We start from the raw sequence: 16,910 nt of genomic DNA on the forward strand, positions 1-16,910 counted from the left end.
CGTCTGCGGTAAAAAAGTCGCATAGAAGTGAAAGTCTAATGTAATTTAAAATTAAAAAATCGATGCAAATAAGTAAAAAGAAAAAAAGTAATTTTTAATGCCTAAATCTGGCAAAAATCAAACGGTAAGATGGGCTTGTTTGTCATTTTGCCGAGACCGCGTACATTAAGGGCTCAAACTCCTAAAGGGTAATACCGCGGTGGATAATTCAGTTTTATCCCGGACGAGATAAGGGAAAACACAAAATGACCGACGCGAAACGCCGGAGCCAGGGAAACTTGATCCTGGGCCCGGCCGCGTAATAAACTGATGCCGGACTGGGGCCTCTCTCATAATAACTTGCCGGCTCATTTAATTATGCAACTTTGCTGGCGGAATTCAAATGAGCCACGCGCGCATATCAGTCCATATAGCTGGATCATCTCAGAGGAGCTGTTCCGGCACCACACACATCCCCAAGTGCAAAATGCAAATGCAATTACAAATTTGCGGTTCTATTAAGTGCACGCCTCCCCCATTCTACATTATCACAACTCGCATTAGACTAATTTCAGATGGTAATGCAATTTTGAAATTCTAGTGGTGAAATTTACGGTGCGGACAAAAAAAAATCAAGCAATTAATCCCGTGTGGATTATTATTTGCTCGACGGTGCGAATTCATAAAATCTTCAAATTGAAATCCGTGCCCTAATTATTACACGCTCTAATTGCAATTATATGGAGATTAGCGATCGGTTGAGCCGCCAGAATGTACACTAGGATTTGCCACCGTCGGATGGGTAAATAGCCTGGGCTGCGGCCCAAGAGCGTCTGTGCAATGTAATTGGCATGTGACGTGCATTACACTCTCAGGTTATTATCGCAGCTGGCAAAAGTTGGTGCTGGAAGCAGGGCAGCAGAGCGAAGACCGCCGCGGCTTATTGCTAATGGGCTAAAAAGCTTGGATGTGCACCTACTCCCTTATATTTATAGTAAGTTCCACATAGTTTTATACTCGAGCCAGGAAAAAAAATGCTAAAATAAAATAATATAAAAAGCTAGAGCCACAACAGTCACAACACAAGCAAAAACAATTTTGGAAATAGTGGATTGTATCAATTAAAAACAATCTAAATGACAATCTTTTTTTATCTCTTTTTATTTTTTGGAGAACGTTGAATAATTTAAAATTTTAAATCTTTGATACATTAAAAAAACCTTAACTATTTGAAATCAGATTTGATCATAATTTGCATCAATGCTATTAAAAAACTAAAAAGTAAATATGAGTAAGTATCTTATTCATCATGTTCTATAATTTTTTAACATTATTTAAATAAAAAACTAAATCGAAATTTTATATTTTTTTTGTTTATAAATATTTTTGCTTTACTTTTTAATTTAAGAGTTTTAATACATATATTCTATAAAAAATAACTTGTAATGATTTAAAATTATTATGAAATATTATGAATCGATTGGTATCATTGCCTAAGTTACATTGAACATATATGTTAATTCAGCCTTCATGCGTCATGTGTATGGTACTTGCACCAGTGGTCGCACTGTACGCTTTGTCGCACACACGGCTGCGCGGCCCATAAGCCATTTTGGTAAATGGGCTGCGCAGCCGCGTGTGCGACAAAGCATACAGTGCGACCACTGGTGCAAGTACCATAATAGACATTTAACGACATGTTGAAAATGAAGCATAATTTTATGTGATTGAAAAATTTTCATCATTTATTTGAACACATTATAATGGATGCTCCAACAGTCAATCTTATTAATATTTTAATGGAATAACTAAAATCTAGAACCCGGGCTGTAAATTTTATTGCACAGAGAGGCATTCTGTAGTTGGACCTCATCTAGCACGAGGCAAATTCAATTAGATCTGTAAACCTCTCGGAAGAGAAACAATAAAAATTAGCCCTCGCCCCGCGTCGGAACATGGGTGTGTGCTTTGTGTGTTTATTAGCCAGAGATAGCTAGTTAGCCGCTTAGTTGTGTAGTTAGTTTGCTCTGCAGTTTTCCTCTCTTTTGTGTTGGGGCCGAGAGATGCGTTTTATTTTATGGCGCATCACATGCAGCACAGCTCATATTTTATATACGTGTCGTCGGCAACATCATCATTTCAAACAATCAAACAACCCTCTTATCTTGGAGGCTATACGACGTCGTTGGATGCATTCGGCGCTGAAAAAAGTTTGAATGCGTGCACAGCCCTCGAGGGGATAGAGCGAAAGCAAGATGCTACTTTTTTACACTGCAATTTAGTGTGAATGGTTCAGATAAGGATATAAAAACTTTCAATTTTCTAAGGAATTTCACATAAGGGCACAAAAAAGGGAATTAAATATCAAACGACCAAGGAAAAAAAAATTCATTTTCTTATTAAGATTTGCAGTGTCAAAAGAAATATAATTATATTAAGTTCAGCTATCAAAAATAAATTATATAATTCCTTCCCAATACAATTGCACTAAAAATTGACAACAAAAAAACCTCCGATTCGTCGAATACAGCTTCTTTTTCTTATTTCTAGAATTTTTAAAATAATAACGCAGCTTTCATTTTCCAGCATATTTTATTTTTATTATTTTCTTATTAGCTCCGTGTCTTGAAAAAAAAAATCGAACTAGTTTTCTGTAGAAATTTTGGCGATTTCGAAAATTAATTTTTGTTCAAACAAAAGGACGTGCAGCCAGGCGTGATTTGAATGAATCCTTCTCGCCTTCGGTCAGGTGTCGTAATCAAGGTTATGGCACCAAATAAGGGCATCAATTTTGCTCACTGCCCGCGTCATAACACCACTCTCTAGCTGGCAAAAGGCTAGACTTTGCGCCCGGGCCACCGTATTTGCCAAACAGATTCGCACCGGCAGCTGAGGCGATTCCCTCCCGAAACCCGATATTTACTCAATGCCCAGTCGGCACAACAAAACATGAAAAATGAGGCCTTTGAAAGGAAAATTGACGATCGACATTGATCCCGCCGCTGCGCTTGTGAACGGTCAGGTGGGCCGCCGTGACCGGACAACCACACAGGGGATGATCGGATTTGGGGCTGCATTCCAATAATTCTCACGCGCGCAATATCTTTTACTATCTTCAGCAGATGCCACGAGAATTATTCGGATACGGATCAATACACAATGTTCGAGTTACTTTAATCTAATTATTTAGAGGTTTATAAAGTTACTCTTTTAATTTATTAAAAATTGTTTTTTTTCTGGGTTTATTTTTGGAAGGAAAAAATGCGCGGACACAAACGCATTTAATCGATGAACTCTCTCTGATATGGTGAGCAGCTTCCTGTTGAGAGTATTAACCTAAAACAAAACAAAAATTCAAGCCCACGTGTGTTTTGAAGGAAGCATCCGTTTCCCTGAAACGTATCCTTACGCATATTAATTACTTAAAATGTGTGCGCTTATTATGTAAGGCTTCGGGTCGACAGATTGTGTTTGAAAAGAATTAGGTAATAAGTATTGGTGATTTTTTTTAAACTGCTTGGAAATCCTAGATTTAGGGGGAACTGTTATATTCAAAAATATTTTGATGGAACCTTTGTTTATCATCCAGATAAACAAAACATAGAATTGAATTTATTTCAACTTAGTATAATTAAATGGGCAAAATTCAGCTATTCTGGATGGGACGCTATCTTGTTTGTACCCTTCAAATCAAATTAGTTATATTAATTATATATTCCATTTTAGTTTCCTTTTGCTTTCTTATCCCTGAGTGAACGCATTTGTAATGATTTTTTTACATCAGAAAAATAAAAAGTACTCGCTTTTGGACCAATACTACCATTTTTATGTTTCAAATATGGGAAAACAAATCGTATGTCATATGTCATATAGTAAATTTTGTTCATTTTTTTTCTTCGAGCTGCGTGTTTTGTAAAATTTAGCGAAAATGTCAATTATAATGAAGAAATCCGCTTGCATTTTGAAATGAAAATATCAGTACATGAGTTTCCACTCAAATTACAATTGTGTCGTAAAAGCAGAGGTGCTTTTTGCAGCTGTTTGCCGCTATGTGGTATTTTGTGACATCCACTTCAGCGTTCATTGTCAATTGCAATCAAAACACCCGCAACCAAAATTGAGTGTATGCGCCTCGTCAAAAGCTATATTTTCCAGTTAAAAAGCGGTGCCTGGCAGATTGGCAAGTGCCGCACTGGGAAAGCGATTTTTCAGCGGAAAAATTGCGCTCAAAGTAATTTTTTTCTGTGTCGAATTTCGCCGAAATATGCGCGACCAGGATTCCCGCAGCGACGCTTTGTTATCACTGGGCATGGAGCCAAGTGAGAGAGGGACCGGGGGTGGCGTTCACCCCGCAGAGCACGTGCCCCTTTTTAAACGGATCCGAGCAACAATTTATAAACGTATCAAGCCCGAGGTGATTAATTGCGGTGCCAAATGACTGAGCCGCAGCACTGGCAGCATCTCTCGCAGATCGTTTCTCTCTCCGGATTAACACTTAAAATCCCCTATAGCGCTGAGAATTTAGTTCTCAGTCCAAATTGACACTCTCGGATTGCAACTTCTTGATGAATTGCGACCGAAGAGAGGCTTTTCAGCGACCGCAGTGCTCGCGGCTGCAAAGGGAACAGCGTTGAAATCCAATTTCCACTTGCGAACGCAAATGTATACGAGTGAGAGATACAATTAATTTCAACGCGCGCCTTTCTCATTTGCTGGAGCCGAGTTTCAGTCAGAGAATTTGTTTTGCGACAAACATCATGAAATTCCTGATTAACGGAGACGATGCCAACTCTTGAGTTTTAAAGTAATTAAATTCGAATTCCAGAAAATGGGGAAAAAATTTGCAACCAATGGGTTTTTCAAGTTGGTAACAAAACCAGTTTCAGTTTTATTCTTTCGTGCAGCTCTCTTGAAGACCCTGAAAGAATTTATTTATTTAAAGCCGAACGTGTAATTAAAGCATTCCTCCTGTGGAACATTTATATTAATCAAGTCTCTGGCGGTGCCAAAAAAAAACTGAACACAACTTGTTCGATGAGGATTATTTTTATTTATTGAATTAATCTACGAATTTGCATTTTCTAACTTCTCACTCCATCTCGGGAGTGAAAAACATTTCTTAATTAAGCAGAGGAATTATCTGTAGATCTCTGCTTGTCAGCCGCACAATTAAACAGGCTTTGTGTCAAGTTTGCTGCTGTGGTCAAAAGGGTCAAGCATAAAAGGTCGACAAGTGAGAAAAAGTGCGCGAGTGTTTATGTCTTATCGCGGCCTCACATGCTCAGCTCGGATTGCGCCCATTGATTCTCAGAATCGGCGAGAGACAATTTATATTTTTTTTATCCCTCTCGAGCTGTGTATCGACGTTCATTTTATCAGTGGCAAAAGAAGAGCGAGAAGACGTAATTAATTGCTCCTTTTTATTGGATGCATATAAAAATAAATAATTATTTATGCGTCGACAAGCAGTTTAAGGGGTCCTTCTATTTTAATTTTAATTTATGCCGGCTAACGTCTATTCTGGCTGTCAAAGATTGCGTTTATTTTCTGGTGTGTACTTTTTGCCTGACTCTTTTATAGAGATGACATCACTTAATGTGTTTGCTCGCGGTTGGCGCATTTTGGCAAGTCTTGCAAATGGAGCTCGTAAAAGTGGTTTGATCCAGTACTTAATAATATTAACCCCAGTTTTCCACTGCTGCTGGTAATTAGAGCGAATAAGTGAAGTTGTTTTAAATATCCAGGCAGGGTTTTAAATTAAATATAATTCCACTTAAAAAACCCGCATTATAAATGTTGAGGCACTAAATTTAAATATGCCATGAAAATAATTGAATTGGGTTTTTTATTTACTTTCAGTCCTTGTAAAACACGAAAATATGTACAAATTTAGCCCTTGTGAATGTTTTCCCAACTGCTTGAAATGAGAAAAAGCGGAAGGACATGTTGGATTTGTTTGCCTTTAATAATGTTGTCAAATCAGTCACAAATCATGAGCGGGAGATTAAAGATCCCCATCACTTGTCCTCGGCTTGAGCGATTCCCTAAATGGTTCTGCTCTTTTCTCTCCCCCAGCACCAAAAGCGAGAGACAGCAGCATACAAACTCTCATTCCTCTCTTCTTTTTTAACATGTATTTTATCAACGCTCGCGGAGAGAGAGATTTGGACAAGAGGAATAAAAATAATAAATATATCATCTGGCCCCCCAATTCGAACGCAACTTCTGCTCTTTTCTCCACCAAATCCGGCACCAAAGAGAAACAAAGTAGCGCTCTTGCTGAGCCTGACTCATACCACCCCCGAATTCTTGTCCGAGATGAAAAATGAATCTTGATTTCCCTTAATCAAAAGTTAATGCCACTTTATGGCTTATTTTGATCCAGCGTGCGTTGTGTAATCCAAAAATATCGCCATAGTAAAACGCGCGCCCATGCCTCATTGTGCGCCGCTCCAACAATTTGCCGCCCCCTGAAAGACGCACGCATGGGGTACAATAAAGAATAAACTTCTTCGGGATCATGAAGATCGACCGGGATGCTTTGGCATATAACTTATTATTATGAAACTTTTGATTATGCGCTGATCACATAGCTCAGAATAAAAAGTTGCTGCAGAACATCAATATGCTATTTGCAAAAGAAAAGGGAAGCTACAATTTTTGCTCATTTTTATGAATATTTATTCTCAATATAAATCATATGAAAAAGGATTAAAAGATTCAATAATATATTGAAAAAATAACATTTAACAATATTGTATTAATTAAAAACACATTTTTATTAATTTATTTTCACATTATTTACATTTATTATGTTATGCATTATTTGTTTCCTTTAATTTTAATAACTATAAAAATTTTCAAATAATTGATTTTACAAGTATTAATAATGTAATGAATATTAATAAGTATAGGTATAAGAAACTAAAATAATTAAAATTTTTAAATATATATCCACATCATTTCATATTATCATTGTAAAGATTTGTTTGAAACAAATATTATAAATAATTTATTATTCATTATATTTTTGAAGGTTGAATACATATTTAAAAAAAATCTTACAATATCCTATAGGATTTAAACTATATAGATTCCTGTTATGATAACAGTGATAACATATATTTATAATATATATGGAATCAAACCCCAATTTGTGACCCAATAAAATCATATATCTATTCACGAAAAAGTAACAGCTCCTGGTATAACATAATTCTCAATTAATTTTCATGTCACTGTCAAAATAACTGCACATTTTATGAGCAGCTCTCACGATCGAAGCAAAATTTTTTTTTAATAAGTAATCAGAATCGCGAAAGACAAGCACGCCACCCAAAAGATCTAGATTCGATTCGTTAGGTGTGATATCAAGCAAGGCTATAAAACGGCAGTTAAATATCTAGCAGCAGGTGCGGAGGCAATAAAGGTGTGATATATGCCGATGTATGTTTGTCTGAAGAAAAACGCACTTAATACGCTGTCGCACAAATAAAATCAACCCAGCAAAATAGCTGGGCAGCGAAAGAGAGAGAAAAGCTCCGCTTGATAAACGAGCGGATCAGAGAGTGTGTTTATACAAAACAAAAGCGCTGCGCTTTTCCTTTTTGTTATAAGAATTAACGACCGGCGGAGAGGAAATTTCGCCCACTGCAAAAAGTTTGTGTCATTCGGCTGCTTTATGGAGAGCTATTTAGATTTTGGAGAGGAATAATTAGTTAAGTTTTTCCTTGTACATAGCGGGTTTTGCTATTGAATGCGGTGGGTGCTAATGGGCAGGTCGTAAAAAATTATGTGAGAGGAGTTTCCGTTTTTTTATCCCAACTTGACCCAGTAAATGAATCGATCATTTTAGTGCTACTTAAAGAAAATTTATGGGCTTCTGTAGTTTATTTGAAAACTTTCCGTTCACTGAGAGATCTTTTTTTCTGACATAAAATTGTAAGTAATCTTAAAGTTTCAAAAAAAAATTATAATAATAAGATAAAAGTAATAAAATTGAAGGGTAACACTCGAGGTGGATTTCATGAAGTAATAAGATAATGTCACTACATCTTTTCTTATTGAATTTTCTTATTTTAACCATTGAACTATTATTTTCAATCAAGGAATCAATAAAAACCTGCTTTTTCGTGGCGAGAAATTTTCTTTTAAATTTTAACCTAAAAATAAATCATATAAATAAAAACTTCACCTCCCAAAATCAAAACATATAGAATAAAATCCAGATTTTATACATACAGTTTTTTTGCACTCTTGAAGTAAAATATGGTTGAAATTAAAAAAAGTCTTCGAGTACTTTTGAACTTCCTATTACTCTTCTTTTATTTGCAAAGTTTAAATTTAAGCATTTAATCTCAATCCCCTCTTGCCGAAATGAAATATGATAATTGGAAAAGTCTCTTTGAACAGCAAAATAAGAGTCGGGAGAGGAAGAGAAAAACCCACCTTGTGGACTTTCAGAGTAAGATAATCGGGTGGAAATTAATCCCTAGGAAGCCATTCCAATGTGGGGCATTTGGCCTCGATTCAACAGCACAAGTCTCCAAAACCAGCATCCACTGCAGAGAAATCAAACTGCCAATCTGGTGCTATGTGGGGCAACAAGCAACACCAGCAAAAGCAGGCGAATAATTAAATTTTACAGTGTCATTAGTTAGGGGGTCCATAGAAGCACTTTTGATCAGTCAAAGCCGTTCAGCCGGGCTTGTGTCCCTCCGCTATCTTGGGCGCCATTAGCCCGCCTAATGGAGGTAATTAAACTGGGCGTGCAAAAATTCATCTGACCTGCGCTTGGAGCTCGCAATCTCGCTTCAACTTTAATCCCATATCAGCAAAAGTTCCATTCTGCGGCCGGCAGAACTCGAATAAAATAATTCGAGCAATAATCGTAAAGCTCCTCCACGGCCAGGCGGGTATAGTAAAAAATGAATACAAAATAATGTTACGATTGCACAAACACGCTGCTCTCTCGTAAATGAATAAGTAAATATAAAAATATGCCCGGCGAGGTCAAAGCTGACCTCACTCTCGAATATATGCCTTATCAATTTCTAATAAAGAGACTCTTTTGCCTATACGCCTGGTACATCACTCGCTTCCTTTTATAACTTTTTAGAACTTGCTAACCTTTGGTCCTTTTCCGCGGCAATGCAGATGTGCTTTTTTATATACATTTACGTCGGCCAACGTGATCATAAATTATATTTTACGGTCGCGTACACACACTTTTTACTCGCATCAAATCATAAAAAGTTGCTTCGAATTTTAAAAGAGTGCGCTCGCACCAAACATCAAATTAACACCAAAGGGGACATCTTCTGTAATATTTATAGCCTCCACTTAAAAATTTGAGTCTTGTCCAGAGTTTTTGGAATGAGATACAGTTTCTAGAAAACTATCATTTCTATTGATAAAAATAATTTTTAAGAGTAAAATTTTCGTACCAAGAACGCTGTAGATTGTGTTTTTGGACAAAATATTAAATCTAGGATAAGATTATAGATTATATCAATGCTTCAACTGTTGAAATTGTTTATTTAATTAAAGAAAAACAACTGACGTATTTTCCGTCTTAAAATAACTGTAAGGACAAGTTGAAAGATCTAAAGTCTATACTTTTCCACTTTAATAAGTAGAGTTTGTATACCATTCCATCTCCCTCAGGAGCAGCCTCGGAGCAAATCTCATCGGGAGAGATCGCACGAACACAGGGAATCAATTAACCCCGCATCAGGGAGTGCTGATTCAAGTTCCGCAACACGCTTGCTTGTTCCTCTCTCTCGATCTATCTCTCCCTCTCGTGGGACCCCAGCTAGCTCTTTTCGGGGGGCGCAATGCGGGCCTGTATAGTTTTGCTGAAACCCGAGCTCCGCCGCTCTTTCGTGTATCGGAATAATTGTACACGCCGACTGACAGGCCTCATCAGGACGGTGCGGGCACAAAAGGCGCGGCGCTTTTCACCTGTCAATCCCTAATTGGGGGTTGGCTGGGGGTGCAAAAAGAATGGCGCAGACCGCGAACACTTCTCAGAAATGATCGCTGGCAAATGTGAATGTGTGCGTAAACATTGTGCGGTAAACGCGGACTAATGTGTTTTGACGCGTAACACCGGTGTTGTTTCTATTCATAGCAACCTACTTTTCAATGGAAAAAATAATATTTTCATAAAGAGAATTAGTGACAAAGCGTTTAATTTTTTTTAATTTAGTGATATATTTTAGGAATGATTTTTAATAATATTAAAATCTTAATTATAATTCTTTAAAAATAAAATTTTGATTTAAAACAAGAATTTTTTAGTACATTTTTGCCAAGTCAAGACAAAATAGTCGGTCTTTTATCTTTTCTTCAAACAAGATTTGAAACCTACCCCTTTACGGTGCTCAAGTTTCTTTCCTCCTTTTGATTTTTTTTCCTTTCACAAGAGCAAGTGCGTGACCGCAAATGAGAGCGTTGCTTCTCGGGTCTTTCGCATTATTTTATTTCGGCACAAAAAAGCGTCGTGCGATCAACGCACACAGCACTTTGTGAATATCGCTTCGTTAACCCTTGCCTGCCGTCTCGATCTTCTTGTGTGGTCACTTTCTTTCAAACAAGGAGACACGCTTTTTTTATCTGCAGCCGACAGCTCCATTGATCTTGAAAGTCACTCTGCGGTCACAGTTATTATGTATCGCTGGTTGCACTTTTGGCACGAGCGGACGACCATTAAGGGGTAAGAAAAGGCACAACGATGCTTTCTTCCGTCGACACTGCTCTTTTGCAAAATTTCTCACTTGCTCTTTGAACTGCAAAGCCCATTGCAAGGAAGTCATGGTCGAAGAAGAGTGCTCTATATATTTTGTAAGTTGAAACTTTCATGGTAAATTTATGAATTTTTTTTACGTGAAACGTTTTGAAATTTAAATAATTGGAGAGAACTAAAATGAACTAAAGAATAGAGAATTAAACAAACTACTAGTTGGATATATTAGATAAATATTAAAAATGACTCTTAAAAATAAAGATAATTGTTCTTTCTAGATTAGATGAATCAGTAGAATAAAATTAGAAAATTTTGAAATCTGCTTAAAACTAATAGAATAACTCTCATAATATCACCTAACAGCTTCATTTATGAAGTACATTTATTTTGATTGACATAAGTTTGATTTTGCTTTGCAGCAATATTCATTTTTATAAAATTCATTAAGCTGCATTAAACAAAGAATTATGAATTTCAAATCAAACGAACGTAGCCAAGTCATTTGTGAATGCAAAGATATTTGGAATCAATTGATTATATATTGTATTGCATCTCTGTAAACGTTATAAAATATTCAGCTTTGGATTTATATTTTTGATACGAATTTAATTCCATCAGTTATTGATCATTTCTCAATTATTAAAATCTTTACAATAAAGAAAGAAGACTTAATGCATTAAATAATTTTTATTTTCAAAATCTTTACGACAAGAAATTTTGATGTGCTATTTTATTCCTTCGTTAGTTTTAACCTAATTTTTTTAACTTTAAATTATAATTATTCTATTTAAAAAATTTTATATCGACAAATAATTCTTCCAACTGATCCAAAATATTTATTACAACAATAAAATATTTAAAAGTTAAAACATTCCGTTTATTAAAAATTCTGTTTGAGATGTGGACAGTTTTTGTGCGTGGACCTATAAAAATCTTTAGTCCAGATTCATCCCCATTCATTTTATTGAAGCTGCGTGCAACCTTTTCGAGAGCAGGACCTTTTTCTTTTCTTTTTTCACGCCTGCAGGTAAAAACCAAAATCGTGTGGGATCCAGAGGCGGTCATGCAAGGTGCAAATGAGCCGGGGATGTGCGCCCTTGTTGGTTTTTGTTCTGTGCTGCGAGCAGTTTTTATTTATTTGGTTTTTCGACTGGGCCAACGTCGCGCGCTCATTCCCATAGTATTCCCGCAAACAAACCGTTTTTTATCTTTGGGCTGCGCGTTGTTTCTTTAGCCGCCGCGCTTTGCTTTTCTTCGCTCTCCAACGCCAGCCAGAGCAGAATGAGAGTGGAAAAAACACGCTTTTGATATGAAAAAGAGAGCAGCGCAGCAAGGAGAAGTCGCCCTGCGGCCCTCACTAAATATCATAACGCACCCTCTTGAAACTCCCCATTCGGCGCACGCGAGGAAATAAAATTTGAGCCAAAGAAACATTTTTTTGCTTCAGTGTTAATTTGTTTAGATATTGATTTTCGAGGAAAGAAAAATGTTTTTTCACCACTTCCCTCGGACTAAATTCCCTCACCCGAATGAAGGCAACTTAATTTCACCTCGTTATAAAAAGAGCAGTGAAAATGTAATAATTCAGAGAAGGAAGGGCTGTGGGGCAATTTCGTCAAAGCCGTGAATTAAAATTAAAGTTTTAATCAAGCCATCACTTTTGGTTGTGATGCAAGGCGCTTTTAATTAAATCCTCAATTATTAATGGTGATCACTGTTGGTTTTTACGGCCGAGCGCCGCGGCACGTATATAACAAATTGTTTCGCGCTGCTTATATTATTAAACAGCGGCGAGCGCGTGTTACACACGACCGTATTAGAGACGAGAAATACTGCTACTCAACTCGGGTGATAATTAAACACGCTTCTCTCGCTAATAATAATTTATTCTTGCCGGGGAAACTAGTGCTGCTGTGACCATATAAATATGATGTGTTGCAATTTCTCTGAACTCTGAATCACGTTGCGGGGAGTTAACGAACGTTAAGGAAAACCGCATCTGGGAATTTTTGGTAAATTTATATTATATCATCTTGTAATATTAATAAACAATTACATAACGGCAAGAAAAGATATAAAAAATAAAATGCTGCTCTTAATGTCTATAAACAGCTTTTGCCAATACAAATATTCATGATACAAGGGGAAAACCCTCTTAAATTTTATTAAAATTTTCAATCTGTAAATTCTCGCATCTCAAAAAGTTGAGAAACTTATGAATACGGAATAAGCTGCAAAAACTAAATTTTCCCATCGTTTATTTTGTTTACAACTTCTACACACAAATCATTCTTCTCCCAACCGTTGATATTATTATGTTGGCCGTGAAGGGAAAATGAAATTTCGGAATCATCAACAGCCGCAAGCTACATTGAAAATTACGCAACAAATGCATTTAGATATGACATTTATGACATATTAACATGCATGAGGCATGTTCTTTTGCACAATATTACAATATTTATACATTAGGTTTTTCATTATTTAAATATTTTCTATCATTCTACAATATTTAATAACGATATCAAAAATAATTGATTGATTCTTCCATAAAATTATTAAAACAAAAACTCAATTTTCTTGGGCAAAATTTTATTTATAATGTATTTTTTTAATTAAATAAATCTTTTTGAATATTTATTTTTTTCTCATCACATTTTAATACATGCTCATTAATTATGCAAAGTTCCTTCTTGACTTTGTGAAATTGAGCTTTGGTATACAGTATTAATGAGAGTTTCTTTTCTAATAAAAACAAGCAATTTGCCAAGTCAATCAAATACCGCCCAGCTGCAATTAATCTAAATCCCAAGCAGCGGCTGTCAGACGTCTCTCTGATTGTTCGGCTGGTGCGAATGTATTTATACTTGGGTGGTGAGCACAAGACGAAATAATTTGGAGCGGAGACTGATTGCGCTTAATTAATGGACGCTGGATTAGGGCGAACGGATGCCTGTGCTCTGTCGGGGCCACTTGAGGCGCACACGAGCCACTTTGGAGCAGGAAAAACGGAAATAATTCCGATCAAAAGCTTGGCTGGTGATTCGACTGAGCCGAAAGCGGTTACGAGGCTTAAAAGCTCGCTCGCCCGGTCTTAAATAGCCAAAGGGTTGACGAGGGCAAATATTTGTTTTATTACAGCCTCGGCCAGCAATCCAGCACTTAATTCTCTCGGTGAATCACAAAAACCATCACGATGCTAGTGCATGGTTTGATCTAACTCTCCCCCACATCCACCCCTCACAAAATGTTTGTGTGCATTTTATGAAATGTGTTGGGCTCAAGAGAGATGAACTCTATGATAAAATTTTTGGCGCACTTCAAACACTTTAAAGAGATTTGCAGAAAATATAAAAAAAAGGAAATTTCAGAAATGTGTTTACTTAAAATTGAGTGGTTACAAAATTCAATAATAATGATTATGTTCTCCTCTTTGTTGGTTTTTTTCTTTCGTCAAAGCAGCATCACAGAAAATCACTTTTCAATAGACTCCAGCAGGAAAAATGGTGATGGAAAAAACAATTTAGGTTTTGTACATATTCAATCACTTCTCTTAAAAAAAATTGTAAGATTATTTGAACTTTTATTAAACTGAAAATGCATTTTTGAAACATGCGTTTATATTTATTGCTTCAGGCAATTTCAGAACTTACAAATTGTTATTATAGTAAAAACAAAAACAAAATTTTTCAGGAAATAGAAATTTTTCAGTACTAATCCTAATTGTAAGATAAACAAATTATATGCTGACAAAAAATTAATTATTTACTTAAATTGAATTTGGTAATCCTTAACACCTCAAACAGTATACAGTGCATGGTTCTCAGCCATAAATTCTAATTAGACCTCTGAAGACCCGCATGTTATATCTGTGGACCGAAATTTCCCACCCATATTTCAGTGCAAATCGCTTTTCGATTCAACTCCCAGCTGGGCGCCGCGAGACAAAGGCCCGCAAAATAAATAGCCCTCTCCGCACACTGCTGGAGGAAACAAGGAAGCTGCTGGCGAAGAAGTGTGCTGTTTATCTTTTGCCTAATGTGTATTTTTGCAGAGCGCTCCAGAACGAGTGTTGCACAATAATACATATTCCAGTCGTGCTCATGGGGTTATAATTAAACTTCGCGCCGCCCGCTTTTCCAGCTCTGCAGCCTCCTTCTTCATGATGTATCCTCATTAAACACGACCAGGATAAGCTTTTTGAGCGCAGACACCTCTGCTGGCCTTACACGGCGTACTTACTGCCTTTTTTCAAACTCGCGCGTCCTCTCACCTTGTTAATGTTGTTGAAAGATAAATCAACACGCCGCCTGTGTCTTTCTTTCTCTACTTGCGAGTCAAACGAGTCGAATGAAAAAAAAGTTGCAAAACGCCAGCGGCACATTTTCCTGCCTGCTTTTCTTTGATTCGGCGAGTCGAAGAGCTCGACTGGGCCCATTAAAAGAGCGGTTTATGTACATATTTCCAGATTTGCAAACCGAGAAAGTGACGAGAGGAAGAGTGGCGCCTTTGCCTGCTCACTCGAGTCTATATATACGAGCTGCTGAAATTATATGTCTCTTTCTATCTTCTGCCGGCAAAATTCAGGCAGAGAAGAGTCGTGGAGAACGGCCACTTGTGTCAAATAAATTGCAGATTATTTCTTTTTGCAACTGTAAAAGGTTCCCTTTTACATTTATCAATTCCTGTTAAATTTTAAATGTACACGGTTTTTCACTGTGAAAATTTTGAATAAATAAGAAGCATTATAAAATCTCAAGAAATTGTTATAATAATTAAATAAGATTCATTTATCATAATAAAATATATTAAAAATATTCCAAATATGAAACAGAAGAATATGAGATTTTTTCAATAAAAAATATTTCCAAATTAATCATTCAGTTTTCTGATGATTTCACTCATTGTGCCATTTGTTCCCATAATTTCCGTAACATTAAGTACGATTATGATTACTATTTAATTTTTAAAATATTCAAGAATAAACTTGTTCTACACGTGAAAAATTAAGTTTGATCATAAATGGAAATAAGTTAAGTGGACTTTTTCAGTACCAATAATTGATATTGTTGTTTACTTAATAAACTCTCTAAATTGTTTAAAAAAAACACACACATTGTGAATTAGAAAAATAGGGGGATACATTGGATACAAAATGCGATGTAACAATTTAGAGAAATATAGAAATAATCAAAATAATTATGGACAAAAGACATACTACCAAAATGACTGCCAGTGAATATTCCAGACGATTTTCAGCTGGACTTTTTTGTCTTTTTTCAAGCCAAACATTAAATTAGAGTCTATATCTATTCTGTAATTTACAGATATATATTTAGTAATAAAAATTGTAAATTCTTTATTTTATGTCTTTTCCATATGGAAATAAAAAATCTTACCGTGTAATAATCATCCTCGTAATCGTCGTCAAAGGTGCTGAACATGATGGCCTGACGCGCCTTCCACAGTTCCTTGTGCGGTGATGGTTCCATCGTTGTGGTGGTGGCGGGGGCGGCCGTCGGAGGCGGCTTGGGGGCCACACGGGCCATCTTTTCCGCCTCGTACCGGCCGAGGACGCGGTCCAGGTGCGGAAATTTTAGTCTCAGAGGTGGAGGCTCGTCCTGCTGAATTTGCTGGGGGTGGTGGTGGCGGCGGTGGTGAGAGGCCTCCACGCCGCCTCCGCCGAGCAGAACGGCCCCCGAGAGCACCAACAGATAAAACACTGACAGCATGTTCTCTCGCGCGTACATTCACTTGGAGCCAACTAGCCGCGCATCGCTGTGCTCTAGTCGGTTCGGCCGCCGGCACGCAAGTGAGACCAAACATGCGGTGAAGACTGTGGAGAGGGAGGCGGCGTCGGCGCTGGAGGCGGCCCGTTGTCCACCGAAACCTCCTGAGGAGCAGCAGACGGACACGCGCAAAACACGGCGCGCTTAATGAATGAAAGGGAGAAGAAGGTGCGAGATGAGCTGCCAGACAGACGCAGCACTTTTTCCTGTTACACGCTCGTTACTTTCCTTCAGAGTGGCACAGGCTTTTCGTTTAATTTTTTATTCATAAGCACAACCTTTTGTAACCGAAATTGCGAAATTGCTACTCAAGTGCTGGTTATTTCACCTGGCTTCTTTTTCTAGATGAAAAACACCTAACATTTTTTCGCTCAAAATTGTTAAAAAGGAAAAAT

At 37.0% G+C, this 16,910-nt stretch overlaps 1 protein-coding gene across 1 annotated transcript in view; it reads right to left on the reverse strand.

The window, feature by feature from the left end:
- The window catches only part of LOC132196540 (uncharacterized), a 60,106-nt gene extending 43,581 nt beyond the window's left edge, over positions 1-16,525 (reverse strand). Inside the window, exon 1 of the mRNA XM_059619273.1 lies at positions 16,126-16,525. Coding sequence (XP_059475256.1) covers positions 16,126-16,476 — 351 coding nt within the window. The 5' untranslated portion in view covers positions 16,477-16,525. The remainder of the gene's footprint in view (positions 1-16,125) is intronic.
- Positions 16,526-16,910: the final 385 nt, after the last annotated feature.

This window comes from Neocloeon triangulifer, unplaced genomic scaffold (assembly GCF_031216515.1).
Source record: "Neocloeon triangulifer isolate White Clay Creek 2 clone unplaced genomic scaffold, ASM3121651v1 ptg000012l, whole genome shotgun sequence".
Classification (NCBI taxonomy): Eukaryota; Metazoa; Arthropoda; class Insecta; order Ephemeroptera; family Baetidae; genus Neocloeon; species Neocloeon triangulifer.